Here is a 16,564-nt window from a genome sequence, read left to right as displayed (position 1 = left end):
CACCTAAGTAGTTATCTATCTATCTCTAATATGTATATCCCACTGGGCCTCTGTGGAGTTCTGGTTACTAACAAAATCAATTACAAAAAATAACCCCTAGAAATATAGAACAGAACAGCAGAGAAATGTTTCACAAGCCCTAAAATTAAATACCATATTTTAAAAGCAGGTTAGGTTTTAACAATATAAAGAAATAAATTAAATAAATCCAATACAGATAGACCTCCTCAACACCTTTCTAGCATCTCCTTCCCAAAATTTGCTTTGACCTTGGTCAATGCTGGCATGCATTGTTTCTTTGTTTGTTTGTTTGTTTGTTTGTCTGTCTGTCTGTCTGTCTGTCTGTCTGTCTATCTATCTATTTATTTAATCTATCTATCTATCTATCTATCTATCTATTTATTTATTTATTTATTTATTTATTTGTTTGTTTATTGGATTTGTATGCCGCCGTGGACTCGGGGCGGCTAACAACAGTGATAAAAACAATATGTAGCAATCCAATAATAAAACAACTAAAAACCCTTATTATAAAAACCAGACATAAATAATGACATACCATGCATAAACTGAAGAGGCCCAGGGGGAAAGAACATCTCAGTTCCCCCATGCCTGACAGCAGAGGTGGATTTTAAGGAGCTTACAAAAAGCAAGGAGGGTGGGGGCAATTCTGATCTCTCGGGGGAGTTGGTTCCAGAGGGCCGGGGCCGCCACCGAGAAGGCTCTTCCCCTGGGTCCTGCCAAACGACATTGTTTAGTTGAGGGACCCGGAGAAGGCCCACTCTGTGGTACCTAACCGGTCACTGGGATTCATGCGGCAGAAGGTGGTCCCGGAGATAATCTGGTCCAGTGCCATGAAGGGCTTTATAGGTCATAACCAACACTTTGAATTGTGACCGGAAACTGATCGTCAACCAATGCAGACTGCAGAGTGTTGGTGTAACATGGGCATTTTTAGGAAAGCCCATGATTGCTCTCGCAGCTGCATTCTGCACGATCTGGAGTTTCCGAACACTTTTCAAAGGTAGCCCCATGTAGGGAGCATTACAGTAGTCGAGCCTCGAGGTGATGAGGGCATGAGTGACTGTGAGCAGTGACTCCCGGTCCAGATAGGGACGCAACTGGTGCACCAGGCGAACCTGGGCAAACGCCCCCCTCGCCACAGCTGAAAGATGGTTCTCTAATGTAAGCTTTGGATCGAGGAGGACGCCCAAGTTGCGGACACCCTCTGAGGGGGTTAGTAATCCCCCCCAGGGTTATGGACGGAGAGATGGACAATTGTCCTTGGGAGGCAAAACCCACAGCCACTCCGTCTTATCCGGGTTGAGTTTGAGTCTCTTGACACCCATCCAGACCCCAACAGCCTCCAGGCACCGGCACATCACTTCCACTGCTTCACTGACTGGACATAGGGTGGAGATGTAAAGCTGTTGCCTTAACGAAAGTCACTTTGGAGGATGAAATCGGTGAGGTGTCAAATTTAATGAATAATTAAATAAAACAAATTATTCCTGAAGGATATGGGGCCCTCCAGATTTAGGCAAATCCACTAAAGGATGTTTTTGTCAGAAGCAAAGGATCGGGATAAGTTGCAGTTCAGAAAGATTCGCTGTCCAAGCCTGTCTGCAAGAATCTAGTCAAATCAAGCTCATTTCTGAATCAGCACCAGGTGAGGGTCAATGGAATTCAAAGGGGAGGCCTGGACTGGGATCATTTGTGACAACATAAGGATTCTAAGCTTACGACCTGTTTAACTCTGCCCCCCAATTCTGCCTGCTCTTCTCCTACAGTTGTGCTATTTTTTTTCCAGTCCAACCTGCAATTGGCTTCCATTGAGAAGGATTGTGAGCCGCCCCAAGTCTTCGGAGAGGGGCGGCATACAAATCTAATAAATTATTATTATTATTATTATTATTATTATTATTATTATTATTAATTAATTAATTAAATTTGTATGCCGCCCCTCTCCATAGACTCGGGCCGGCTCACAGCAATAGTAAAAAACAATGTACAATACAAATCTAATATTTAAAAATCTAAAAACCCATAATTTAAAAAGACATACACCCAACATACCATACATAAACTATATAGGCCTGGGGAAGATGTCTCAGTTCCCCCATGCCTGACGGCAGAGGTGGGTTTTAAGAAGTTTACGAAAGGCAAGGAGGGTGGGGGCAATGCTAATCTCAGGGGGGGGAGCTGGTTCCAGAGGGTCGGGGCCACCACAGAGAAGGCTCTTCCCCTGGGTCCCGCCAGATGACATTGTTTAGTCGACGAGACCCGGAGAAGGCCAACTCTGTGGGACCTAACTGATCGCTGGGATTCGTGCGGCAGATTATTATGATTATGATTATGATTATGATTATGATTATGATTATGATTATGATTATGATTATGATTATGATTATGATTATTATTATTATTATTATTATTATTATTATTATTATTATTATTATTATTACCCCTCCCCACAAATTGGATCTGCATAAGTGTATATGCTTCTCATGATAGTTGTATCTCTTTGCTAGTCTCATGTTAACCTGTGTGGTTTGATGGCATTTCTTGGTGTGGAAGGTGTAGGGCCCTCAGCTCAGAGACCTCTTTTCTGAGAGCTTCTCAAGCTGTCTACCATGAATGAACTCCTTCAACTTCCAACCTCCAAGAGGAAGGAAGCCTTGATTTTAATATGAGCGACTTAATCTGACAGTGGCGTATCCTTTTATTTTGGCTGAATTTTCATTCAGAAGAAAACTACAACGCTCAAAAAAATAAATAAAGGGAACACTTAAACAACACAATATAACTCCAAGTAAATCAAACTTCTATGAAATCAAACTGTCCACTTAGGAAGCAACACTGATTGACCATCAACTTCACATGCTGTTGTGCACATTTAACTTTGTACAGAACAAAGTTTCCCATGAGAATATTTCATTCATTCGGATCTAGGATGTGTTATTTGAGTGTTCCCTTTAATTTTTTGAGCAGTATATGTCCATCAAGAGGTCTTGTTGCAGATTGGAAAATATCATCCATCCATACAGAGAGGATTAACTTATAGCATCATTTAAAGCAGTGGTTTTCAACCTGAGGATCGGAATCCTTTGGGGGATTCGAACAAACGTTTCACAGGGGTCGTCTAAGACCATGGGAAAAGACAAATTTCCCATGGTGTTAGGAACTAAAGCTTCTATTCCAGTGCCTTGGAAGATATCTTTACAGTCCGACCAATCAGGCATTTAGAGTGGGGGTGTCCCTCTGACCGGCCTGCAAATCAGCTTAAAGCTCATGCTACAGTTATGGTTGGGGGTCACCACAACATGAGGAACTGTATTAAGAGGTCGCTTAAGGCTGAGGACCACTGATTTAAAGGAATACTAATAGCATCATATTCTTGAATCCAAGGTTGGACACAGGGGTGAAATGCTATCTTTTTGGTGCAGCCCAGACATACCTGTGCAGCGTCCTCCGGTGGTTCAGAGAACCGATAGAGGCAGTAGAATGGGGCTCTGACCACCTGACTGGACATCACAATTTTCTTGTTTTTAACTCTCTGCTAAAGTGGACGAGGGGGCCCTCCCTAAAGCTGAGAGGTAAGAAAGTGAGGACAAATAAAGGGAAATATTTCTTCACCCAGAGGGTCATTGGTTTATGGCATCCACTTCCAGAAGAGGTTGTGAACAGCTGTCAGCCTGGATAGCTTCAAGGCAGGATTAGACAGATTCATGGATGCCAAGTGTATCAGTGGTTATTGAAACGGATGTCCATGTGCTGCCTCTATGTTGGTTGAGGCAGGCAGGATTCCCTTGGGAACCATTTGTTGGGGGTCAAGGGAAAGGGAGGGTTTTGCCTTCTGTTTCTGCTCAAGATCCCCATGTACAATTGGTGGGCACAGAATGCTGGACTCAATGGGCTTTGGCCTGATTCAGCATGGCTCTTCTTATATTCTTATGTTCTTAGCATTCCGCACATGCGCAGAGTGTGAAAAAGCGCTTGTGCGAGCGAGGGTGAATAGGCACGAGCATGTAAAATGTGCACTTCCAAACCAGTAGGCAACATATGTAGATTTCACCTTTGGTTGGACTTTGTCTCTGTTTAGTACCAAAAGCTTACAATATTTTTCCATAAGTTTAGCTCTCTTCCGACCTTATTCTTTACTTTTCCTTCTTTACTATGAATTAGTCCAGAAGGATCAAAAATACATTTAGGAATCCTCTTTGGTACTCATGCTTGGAATTAAACCAGTGCATGTGGGACCCAACTTAGATTTTTATTATTTAAGGGAAGAACTTGCAACATTTACTGTCTTCTTTCTCCCTGCCAATCTCCTTCAATGCCCCACCGTGTTAAGAAGATACATTATGAGTGTAGAAGATGAAAAAGACTCCCTCCTGCACCAATTTGGTTGATGAGAAGGCATTCTGGTATTGGTAGAAAATGTGTTAGTTAGGCAGGAGAACGTAACAGACATAATACTTCCAGCTCAATGTCCCAAAGGTCCATAGACATTCAGCTCAATGTTCCCTTTCTCACAACCTACTTATGAGAAAGATAGACTTAGCATAACGCTAAAGGACTCAATATTAACATTTTTCATTTCCGTTCGACTTTTGTGAAAGGCAAGCATTCACCTAAACATCCCCTAAACATCCCCATTACAGATAACTTCCTGCAAATGCAATTAAAAGTGTTGTGGTTAGCTCTGGCCCAGCTCCTGCCCCAAGGACTGTGGATGTGGGGGAGACATCCACATGCTGCAGGCCTGTTTTGCTCCCAGTGGAATCTGCTGATGAAGGCTCCTCTGACCAAGAAAACATGAGTGACAGGGAGGAGGAGAGTGTGGCAGACAGCTCAGAAGGAGATCAATTATCTAGCAACAACTAAGAGGTTATTATCAAAGAAAATGAGGCCACCTGTGGTTGGGTGAGGCTGTGGTAATTAGCGAGGCTTCTATAAATAGCAGCCTGTGGATTTGGCCATTGTGGAGGATTATCTGATCTTTGTGTTTCGTGCCTGCCTTGCTGACTTCGACCTTTCTGTGCTGATTTTTCCCCGCTTTGAAACTAAACCAGAGCAAAGTGTGTTTCACTTTGTGAAAGAAGAAGGACTGTGAATTGCCTCACAGCTGCAAGCTAAGTATCACAGAACTGATAAGGGACTTGTACAAATTACCAGTTTGTTTGGAGACGAGTGCTCTTTGCTATACAAAAAGAGTGCTTAGTTTATTTGAATTTTCGGTATAAAGAACATTGTTTTGAATTTTCAAGCGTGTGTCTGTCTGAAATTTGTATCTGTGAATTTTCGGGAGGATTCTACCAGAGAGCTCGACAGAACAAAAACCAGGGGATTTTTCTGCTTTTTAGCAAATCCAAGGAGTGATGGAGGCAGGGAGGCAGGAGAAAACTTCAATAGCCAATAAGCTGAAACAAATTTATGAGACCTGAGGTTAGGAGGGCTAATATAACAGCCACAAGAAATGGACAGACAGAGGTTCATTGGGGATTCAGAGATTCTTCAGTCAGCAAAACCAAACAGGAGACATACAGTAAGTCGGAAAGCTTTTTAAAAAGACATTAAGAAAGAAGCCATCAAAATTCGGGAAGCTATTTTTTTTTTTGTAAGTTTGAAGAAACTTATGTTAGCACAGCATGAGTTCTAAAATCGAGCTGTTTTAAGAAACAGTGAAAATATCCAAAACAAAACATCCTGCAGTTCACAAAGGAAGGAAAATGACAATGTGGTTCCTCTTTCTCCTAACTAGAGGGAAATTGCTGAAACAGGTTGAGACGGGGGGGGAGATGTGCATATGTATATCAGCGTGTGCCAAGAATTGTATGAAATATTGGTGGGTTTTAAACCTTGCGTATAAGTTATGAACAACTTGATTTGGCAACTTTAATGGGGCTAAACCTTATTTGAGGGACAAATGTCCCTGATGATGGACAGATAGAGGTTTTTCAATTCCCATCTTGGTTGGAAAATAGAAGAAAGGAGGTGAAAATGAAGTTCTGCTTTTTTATTTAGTTATATCCCTTTATTTTGTTTTATGGACAACTCAAAGTACCAAGGTATTTATTCATTCATTCATTCATTTGGACTTCTATGCTGCCCAATCCCATGGGACTCAGGGCGGCTGTAAACCTCCTCCTAATTCCCCCATAACAGCAGCCCTTTGAAGTGAGTTCAGTAGGACTGGCCCAAAATCACCTAGCTGACCTCCAATGTCCAAGGTGGGATTAGAATTCACAGTCTCTTGATGATTGGCCCAAAGTCACCCAGCTGGCTTTCATGCCTAAGGTGAGACGATAACTCACATATCCCTGGCTTCTAGCATGATGCCCTCATCACTAGACCACACCGGCTTCCCAAAAGAAGCAATTTGCTATTGTCCCCTTCTTAGGGTTGAGAGAGAGCGCGACTGGTCTAAGGTCCCCTAATTGGTTTTGTGCCTAAGGTGGGACCAGAGCTCATGATCTGCTTTCTAGCTTGGTGCCTTCTCCACTAGACCCAACTGGCTCTTGTTCTACCATTTCCTCATGGAGGTGGTACCTCAACGCCCATAATTGGATGCTGATTGGTTTCTGGACACAATTCAAAGTGTTGGTAATGACCTACAAAGCCCTACATGGCATCGGGCCAGATTACTTGTGGGACCGCCTTCTGCCGTATGAGTCCCAGTGACTGGTTAGTTCCCACAGAGTTGGCCTTCTCCAGGTCCCATCAACTAGACAATGTCATTTGGCGGGGCTTAGGGAAAGAACATTCTCTGTGGAGGCCCCAGCCCTCCGGAACGAGCTCCCCCAGGAGATTCGCACCGGCCCCGCCCTCCTTGTCTTTTGCAAGCATCTTAAGACTCATTTATGCCGCCAGGCTTGGGACAATTAGATCACAGCGCCTGGGCCAAGAAATGTTTGTGTGGTTGTTATTTGAATGGGTAGGACGGGGATTTTAGATTGTTTGTTTAATTTTATAAGACAGTAAAAGATTCTTTTCTTATACGTAATTCTATAAATTACCACTATTAGTTATTTACTGCCATACTATTACTACATTTATATGTAATTCCCGTATATACTTTATACTTTATCAAAAAAGTACTAAGTCCCAAGTTTTTGTTCTAACTCAACACACCCTTGGGCAAATACCTAGATATTTACTCCCTTTCTATGAGGGAGCCCAACTTTTCTACAGTTCTTAATTAATCCCTCCTATTTCCTACAATTTAATACACCCCTTACAATTTCACCCATTAGAGGGGCTAATCCCACCCGCTCCTATCTACAACTAACCACCCAAGACGGCGGACTTTAACCCTGCTTCTCCGTTTTTGGGTTTAACTATTGTTGGATTTAACTATTGTATTCTGTTTTTTTTATACATTGTAAGCCGCATTGAGTCCTCAGAGAGGGGCAGCATATAAACCCAATCAATCAATCAATCAATCAATAGTTGTGCTTGGTCGTTTCTGTCCTTTCTGCAATGCGGTGGCTTTACAAGATCATGGAACCTCATGAGCAAACTCTCCATCTGCGACTCTTTGTGTTGATTCATTCACATGGTCCTTTCTCCTTGTCTAGGTATCCCTCCAGCCAGTGGCACAGGCACGCTGCAGATCTACCTAATTGACATCAACGATAATGCCCCTGACCTTCAGCCAAAGGAGGCCCAGATATGTGAGAGGCCAAACCTGAATGTCATCAACATCACAGCCTCCGATGCTGACATCGATCCAAATGTCGGCCCCTTCGTCTTTGAGCTGCCGATCATGCCATCTGCCATTAGGAAGAACTGGACCATTACGCGTCTAAATGGTAAACCAAGCGGGCAACATCTGGCACTGTTCGTAGCTTGGCACGGTGGGCCTTCAGACTTTAAAACATTTTATGCAGTTTTCTGTGTTAAAAACAATTTTTGTTTCCCCCAAAAGGAGTCATGTTTGGGATAAGCGAGGGAGTCCGTGAGAAATTGCCTGGATTGGGCCTTGAGCTGAATTGTTGGTTCTTGGCTTCCCTGCCTTAATGCAGCTTGTAATTACAGAGGGTTATCACGAGAAAGTTGGGATAAATCATCTGTAAATTGCCCAGGAGGAAAAGCTATTATCAGTCTTCCTTATGTTCCATTTTTATTGTCATAAGCCACAATCAGGATCAATGATCAACCTCTGCCCATAATTGCTTAAAAGTCACCTCCTTTTCTAATTTACCATATAGAGGCAGCTTTCATGCTTGGAAAATAGGAAGGTGACCATTTGGGGTGGGGGAAATGTGGAGGATTGGGGGAAATGTGCAGGCGAAAAAGAAGCTGTTGAAATGATCAGCTGTGGCGAGGGGGGCGTTTGCCCAGGTTCGCCTGGTGCACCAGTTGCGGCCCTATCTGGACAGGGACTCACTGCTCACAGTCACTCATGCCCTCATCACCTCGAGGTTCGACTACTGTAATGCTCTCTACATGGGGCTACCTTTGAAAAGTGTTTGGAAACTTCAGATCGTGCAGAATGCAGCTGCGAGAGCAGTCCGCCTCCTGCCGCACGAATCCCAGTGACCGATTAGGTCCCACAGAGTGGGCCTTCTCCGTGTCCTGTCAACTAAACAATGTCGGTTGGCGGGCCCCAGGGGAAGAGCCTTCTCTGTGGTGGCCCTGACTCTCTGGAACCAACTCCCCCCAGAGATTAGAACTGCCCCTACTCTCCCTGCCTTCCGTAAACTCCTTAAAACCCACCTTTGCCGTCAGGCATGGGGGAACTGAAACACCTCCCCCGGGCATGTACAATTTATGCATGGTATGTTTGTGTGTATGCTTGTTTGTTTATTGGGGTTCTTTTTAAACTTTTTTAAGTATTTAAATTTATTTGGATTTGTTACGATTTGTTGTGTCTTGTTGTGAGCCGCCCCGAGTCCGCGGAGAGGGGCAGCATACAATTCTAAATAATAAATAAATAAATAAATGATCATAGTTACCCTCTTTATGCCTTATCAGAGTCTGCTTAGAATTTATTTATTTCATATTTATTTATTTGACTTATATGCTGCCCACTCAGGGAGGTTTAAAAACATAAAACAATACAGTAAAATGTTAAAGTCAAATATTAATAGTAATAAAACCCCATTAAGCTAATCAATCAACTGTTATTAACAATAAAAACTCCTTAAACTAAGCAATAAAATCATACACTCACATGTACCAAGTGAACCATGATTCAGCTAGGACTAAAATGTTGACTCTCAGCCTAGATGACACATGAGAAACATAGAAACATAGAAGACTCACGGCAGAAAAAGACCTCATGGTCCATCTAGTCTGCCCTTATACTATTTTCTGTATTTTATCTTAGGATGGATCTATGATTATCCCAGGCATGTTGAAATTCAGTTACTATGGATTTATCAACCATGTCTGCTGGAAGTTTGTTCCAAGCATCTACTACTCTTTCAGTAAAATAATATTTTCTCATGCTGCTTTTGATCTTTCCCCCAACTAACTTCAGATTGTGTCCCCTTGTTCTTGTGTTCACTTTCCTATTAAAAACACTTCCCTCCTGGACCTTATTTAACCCTTTAACATATTTAAATGTTTCGATTATGTCCCCCCTTTTCCTTCTGTCCTCCAGACTATACAGATTGAGTTCATGAAGTCTTTCCTGATACGTTTTATGCTTAAGACCTTCCATCATTCTTGTAGCCCGTCTTTGGACCTGTTCAATTTGATCCATATCTCTTTGTAGGTGAGGTCTCCAGAACTGAACACAGTATTCCAAATGTGGTCTCACCAGCGCTCTATATAGCGGGATCATAATCTCCCTCTTCCTGCTTGTTATACCTCTAGCTATGCAACCAAGCATCCTACTTGCTTTCCCTACCGCCTGACTGCACTGTTCACCCATTTTGAGACTGTCAGAAATCACTACCCCTAAATCCTTCTCTTCTGAAGTTTTTGCTAACACAGAACTGCCAATACAATACTCAGATTGAGGATTCCTTTTCCCTAAGTGCTTTATTTTACATTTGGAAACATTAAACTGCAGTTTCCATTGCTTTGACCATTTGTCTAGTAAAGCTAAATCATTTACCATATTACAGACGCCTCCAGGAATATCAACCCTATTGCACACTTTAGAGTCATAGACAAATAGGCAAACCTTCCCCTATGTCACTCACAAACATATTAAAAAGAATAGGACCTAGAACAGACCCTTGTGGCACACCGCTTGTAATCTGTCTCTGCTCAGAATACTCGCCATTAACAATAACTCTTGGATGTCTATGCTTCAGCCAACTGCAAATCCATTGAACTACCCAGGGATTAAGTCCAATCTTTACTAATTTATCTATGAGGATGCAGGAAATCCTTGACTTATGACTGTAACCAAGCCCAAAATTTCTGTTATGAAGCAATGCAGTTGTTAAGCGAGTTTTTGCCCCATTTTGCAACCTGCCTTTCTATGGTGGTTAAGTGAATCACTGCAGTTGTTAAGCTAACAACAAGGTTGCTAAGTGAATCCGGGGTTAAGTGAATCTTCTCCATTGGCTTTGCTCATTGGAAGGTCGCAAAAAAGAGGATCACATGACCCTGGGATACTGCAACTCATCATAAATACACACCAGTTGCCAAGCAACCGAATTTTGATCACGTGACCTGCGACGGTCAAAAATGGTGATAAATTGTTTTTGTTTGGTGCCGCTTTTAACTTCAAGTGGTCACTAAACAAACGATTGTAAATCAAGGACTGCCTGTATTTGGGAAAGTAACTCCTAAGGAGTAGATTTTTCAGATCAGTAGATATTCAGAAAAAGTAGATTTTATTGACTGTTCTTCATGGCTTCCGCCCCGAGTCTACAGAGAGGGGCGGCATACAAATCCAATAAATTATTATTATTAATTATTATTATTCCTCCATTTTGTTCCCCATAGGTGATTATGCTCAACTTGGCTTGCGAATCATGTACTTGGAAGCCGGTGTATATGATGTTCCAATCACTGTAACAGATTCTGGAAACCCTCCTCTGTTTAACACGTCCATCATTAAGGTCAAGGTGTGTCCATGTGATGAGAATGGAGACTGTACCACTATAGGAGCTGTCGCTGCAGCTGGGCTGGGCACCGGAGCCATTATTGCCATCTTGATATGTATCATCATTTTATTAAGTAAGTGTTTGTATGCATATGATCTGAAGTCAGGGTTCAGAATAGAATAGAATAGAACAGAGTAGGGTAGGGTAGAGTAGAATAGAATGGAATGGAATGGAATAGAATAGAATAGAATACAATACAATACAATACAATAGAATACAATAGAATACAATAGAATTCTTTATTGGCCAAGTGTGATTGGACACACAAGGAATTTGTCTTTGGTGCATATGCTCTCAGTGTACATAAAAGAAAATATAGATTTGTCAAGAATCATGTGGTACAATACTTAATGATTGTCATAGAAGTGCAGATTTAGTAAAAAGTTTGACAGTGTTGAGGGAATTATTTGTTTAGCATAGTGATGGCGTTTGGGAAAAAACTGTTCTTGTATTCAGTTGTCTTGGTGTGCAGTGCTCTGTAGCGACGTTTTGAGGGTAGGAGTTGAAACAATTTGTGTCCAGGATGTGAGGGGTCAGTAAATATTTTCCCCACCCTCTTTTTGACTCGTGCAGTATACAGGTCCTCAATGGGAGGCATATTGGCAGCAATTGTTTTTTCTGCAGTTTTTTATACACATATACAGCATTTTTAAATGCCTTTATTCATTGAATTCTGTTGATGCACCATGACTCAGCATTCCTTCTACAGTGGTACCTCGAGATACGAGTTTAATTCGTTCCGGACCTGGGCTCTTAAGTCGAGCAGCTCTTATCTCGAACGACTTTTCCCCATAGGAATTAATGTAAATAATTTTAATTGGTTCCAGCCCTCAAAAAACTCATAAAGTTAGTCTAAATTATGCAGAAAGACATGTTTTTAATGAAGAAATGTACATGTACATATAAATGAATAATGAAGTTTCTTTCACTTAACTTGTAAACTTTCTTAAACTTTTAAATTTACATATGTTCAACTTCTCTGCCACCCAATCCTGTAGGACAGAGGTCCCCAACCCTTTTTGCACCAGGGACCGGCTTTAAGCGATCAAGAGAGGAATGGGTGAATGAATGGACGGAGGGTGGGAAGGAAGGAAGGAAAGAGGGAAGGGACAGGAACAGAGGAAGGAAGCAAGGAAACTTATGAAAGGGGAGAGTAAGAGAGGAATGAGTGAAGGGAGGGAGGGAGGGAAGAAGGTGGGAAGGAGAAAGAAAAGAAGAAGTAGAGGAAGGGAAGGTAAAAGAGAGAAAGAAAAAGAGCAAGAAAGAAAGAAAGAAAGAACAAAAGAAAGAAAGGGGGAAGGGACAGGAACAGAGGAAGGAAGCAAGGAAACTTATGAAAGGGGAGAGTAAGAGAGGAATGAGTGAAGGGAGGGAGGGAGGGAAGAAGGTGGGAAGGAGAAAGAAAAGAAGAAATAGAGTAAGGGAAGGTAAAAGAGAGAAAGAAAAAGAGCAAGAAAGAAAGCTGCAAGCACCCCCCCGAGCCCCCCAGGCCGGCTGCAACCTTTTAAAACACGTGCGCCGCTTCGCAGCTGTCTCCTGAAGCCGAACGCGGAAGTTAGCGTTTGGCTTCAGGAGACAGCTCCTTGGCGCTTGTATCTCGAATTTGGGCTTGTAAGTAGAACAAAAATATCTCTCCCCTCCCAGCTCTTATCTCGAGTTGCTCTTAAGTAGAGCAGCTCTTATGTCGGGGTTCCACTGTACTTTACAGTAATTAGAGCATTTCCACTGCACTCTGTACTGAGGTTTTAAATCCTGACATTTCATAACTTAAATGACTATCACTCCCCTGTACAGAGTCATTGAGGCCACATGGAGGTTTACTCAGAGTTACCTGGGTAGAGCAAATGGGCAGAAAACACCCTACAGCCAAGAAGGCTCCACATTCATGTGCCCTACTGATGGGGATGGTTCTGTAGCTTTGCATGTACACTGAGAGCTTCTGAACTGGAGACAAACTCTTTATCTGCTCAATCCCACGTGGCCAAATAAAGTTCAATTCAATTATTTTTTTAGAAACATAGAAGACTGACGGCAGAAAAAGACCTCATGGTCCATCTAGTCTGCCCTTATACTATTTCCTGTATTTTATCTTACAATGGATATATGTTTATCCCAGGCATGTTTAAATTCAGTTACTGTGGATTTACCAACCACGTCTGCTGGAAGTTTGTTCCAACGATCTACTACTCTTTCAGTAAAATAATATTTTCTCATGTTGCTTTTGATCTTTCCCCCAACTAACTTCAGATTGTGTTCCCTTGTTCTTGTGTTCACTTTCCTATTAAAAACACTTCCCTCCTGGACCTTATTTAACCCTTTCACATATTTAAATGTTTCGATCATGTCCCCCCTTTTCCTTCTGTCCTCCAGACTATACAGATTGAGTTCATGAAGTCTTTCCTGATATGTTTTATGCTTAAGACCTTCCACCATTCTTGTAGCCCATCTTTGGACCCGTTCAATTTTGTCAATATCTTTTTGTAGGTGAGGTCTCCAGAACTTTAAAAAATTGAACTTTTTAAAGTTCAAACCCTTCAGTACAAATGACCTCTGTATTTACACTAGGAAAATAAGCCATCCTATTTTCTGGGTATTCTTTAATATACACATGCTAATTTAATTCTGACCTGATGGTAATGAGCAATAAATATACATTGGCATTCTAAATTAGTTGAATAAAGCTTTTCTAATGCCAATTGTTTGCAGTTTTTGTAGTACAAATTTCGCACTGGCAGAAACAGAAGGCAATAAAGCATAAAATCCAGTTTTACTTCTTTTTTTTCCTGCCTTCACATAACTCAAGGCTTAAAATATGATTTAAACATTTGAGCATATTCTGTTGACTGAAATTAAATGTGGTTGAAAGGCATTTGATTTAGAAGAATCTTCTTCCCATCTTCAAATCTATTATCCAGTTCTAAATTATGGATTTTTATTACAAATGTGTGTTTTTAAAAATTCATTGCTCTAATTGGCTTTTTTTTAATGCTCAGCAATCACCCTGGTTTTATTGCAGTGAAAATGGAATGGTAAATAGAAATCTTTCTTCCATACATTTATTTAATTTGGGGGCTTGTTTTATCAATTATTTTTACTGGGCAGAGAAAAATGAATAAGTGAGACGTATTATTAACGTGGTTAGTGTGTACACGTGCATGCCTTTGAATTAATCTTGACTCGTGGCAACTCCGTGGACTATTCCCTGCAGTTTTTGGATTCTGTATTTTCAGATATTTGCCATTGCCTCCTTCATAAGATTGAGGAAAAAGTGACTGGTAAAAGGACCCAGCTGGCTTTATGCCTAAGACAGTACAAGGATTGACACTTTCCTGCTTTCTAGACCAGTGTCCTTGTTCATTACCCCAAGCGGTTTGTTAAAAGTGGCTACAAGTCACTTTCTACAGCGCCCTTGTAACTTCCGACAAATAGTCTGCCGATTCCATCATAAAATGGGAAACAATTTTGAGTCTCAACATGTTAATGCCAGTTGTGGAGCCCTATTGATCAGTTGTTGTTGTGGGGAAAATAGGAAACAGGAGATGTATTAGATTTCTTAGCTACCTTGAGTTATTTATTTTAAAAAAGGAAAGGGAGGGGAGGGGAGGGGAGGGAGAGATCGAGAGAAAGGGAGAAGAAAGGAAGGAAGAACGAAGGAAGGAAGGAAAGAAAAAGAGAAAAAATAAGGAAGGAAGGAAGGAGAGAGAGAGAAGGAAGGAAAGAAAGAAAGAAAGAAAGAAACGGAGGAGGAGGAGAGGAGGATGAAGAAGAAGAGGAAAAAGAAGAAAGAGAGAGAGAGAAGAAAGAAAGAAAGAAAGAAAGAAAGAAAGAAAGAAAGAAAGACTCTGATTCAGAAACATTTAACCTATAGAGCCGTGGTGGCACAGTGGTTAGAGTGCAGCACTGCAGGCTACCTCAGCTAACTGCTAGTTGTAGTTCAGCAGTTCAAATCGCACCACCAGCTCAAGATTGACTCAACCTTCCATCCTTCCGAAGTGGGTAAAATAAGGACCCAGATTGTTGGGGGCAATATGCTAATTCTGTAAACCACTTAGAGAGGGCTGTAAAAGCACTATGAAGCAGTAGATAAGTCTAAATGGTATTGCTATAGCCGGTTTAAACAAACGCTTCCAACTTGATTGAAAAAGTCTGGATAATTTAGAGATTTTTCTCAAATCATACCTGCAAATTGCATATTCCTTCCATTCCCCTTTTCAAATAGCCATAGATAATTCAGAGAATAACCATCCAGTGATGGTCGTTGGCCTCCATCTCCAACCCTGGCTTGCAATCTAATCTGGGGGAAAGAGCCAAGAGCTTTTTTCTTAAAGCAGTACACTAAAGAAAAATATAATAATGGGGAGAAGGCAATCGGTTTCACAAAAATTGCCTTCAGAAAGGAAAACAGGCCTTAGAGCAACAATGGGGCTCTCTTTTCTTAAGAGCAGATAAAAAGGATTGAACTACATCTGCTATTGACACTCAAAAAAGCCTCTTTTTCAAGAGAGCTATACAGGTGTTAATAGGACAATTTTTCTACAAAGGGTGACCAGACAAAAAACACCCTTGCCTTAAAAGAGAAGGAATTTGCTTCAAAAGAGAAATATTACACTAGTTGTGAAAAGTAGTTAAGAGGCAGATTGGTGTTTGTCTTCATAGGTGGGTCGTCTTTTATTTATCTCTGATTTAACAAAAAAAGCTACAGGCTTTAAGTAAATGCAAATCAATCTTCAAATCAACTTATACCCCCAGACTAAAAAAAAAGAGGGAAGTGACACAAAGAAGCAGTGATTAGCTTGACTTCTGTTGTGGACTAGCTGCTTCTGTTGTTTGGGTTTTGTGCTTTCCTGTCAATACATTTTTGTAGGTGGAATTGCAGGAAGGGGTGGAATAGATGGGGTACAATTTGTCCTGGCGTGTTTCTTCATTTATTTATTTTATTTTATTTATTTATTTGTCAAACCATTATAGGGTGATAATTTGTACATATTAAACATTAGATAAGTAATGATAAAAAGTAGACAATAGGACAGAGACGGTAGGCACAGTGGTGCGCTTATGCACGCCCCTTACAGACCTCTTAGAAAGGAGGAGAGATCAATTGTAGATAGTCTAAGGTTAAAGGTTTTGGGGTTAGGAGTAGAAACCACAGAATCAGGTAATGCATTCCAGGCATTGATTACTCTGTTGCTGAAGTCGTATTTTTTGCAGTCAAGTTTGGAGCGGTTGACATTTAGTTTAAATCGATTTCGGGCTCATGTGTTGTTGCAGTTGAAGGTGAAGTAGTCGTTTACAGGTAGGACATTTTGGTATATGATTTTATGAACTATAATTAAGTCGGAATGGAGACGACGGAGTTGTAAGTTGTCTAAACCAAGAATTTCAATTCTGGTGAAGTAAGGTACAGTAATACCTCGTCTTACGAACTTAATTGGTTCCGGGAGGAGGTTCGTAAGGCGAAAAGTTCGTAAGACGAAACAATGTTTCCCATAGGA

At 41.3% G+C, this 16,564-nt stretch overlaps 1 protein-coding gene across 1 annotated transcript in view; it reads left to right on the top strand.

Moving 5' to 3' along the window:
- The window catches only part of CDH4 (cadherin 4), a 784,771-nt gene that overhangs the window by 747,171 nt on the left and 21,036 nt on the right, over nucleotides 1-16,564 (top strand). Inside the window, exons 12-13 of the mRNA XM_070744288.1 lie at nucleotides 7,581-7,859; nucleotides 10,912-11,145. Of these exons, the coding sequence (XP_070600389.1) occupies nucleotides 7,581-7,859; nucleotides 10,912-11,145 (513 nt within the window). The remainder of the gene's footprint in view (nucleotides 1-7,580; nucleotides 7,860-10,911; nucleotides 11,146-16,564) is intronic.

This window comes from Erythrolamprus reginae, chromosome 3, assembly GCF_031021105.1.
Source record: "Erythrolamprus reginae isolate rEryReg1 chromosome 3, rEryReg1.hap1, whole genome shotgun sequence".
Classification (NCBI taxonomy): Eukaryota; Metazoa; Chordata; class Lepidosauria; order Squamata; family Dipsadidae; genus Erythrolamprus; species Erythrolamprus reginae.
This window is presented reverse-complemented; position numbering and strand designations above follow the sequence as displayed.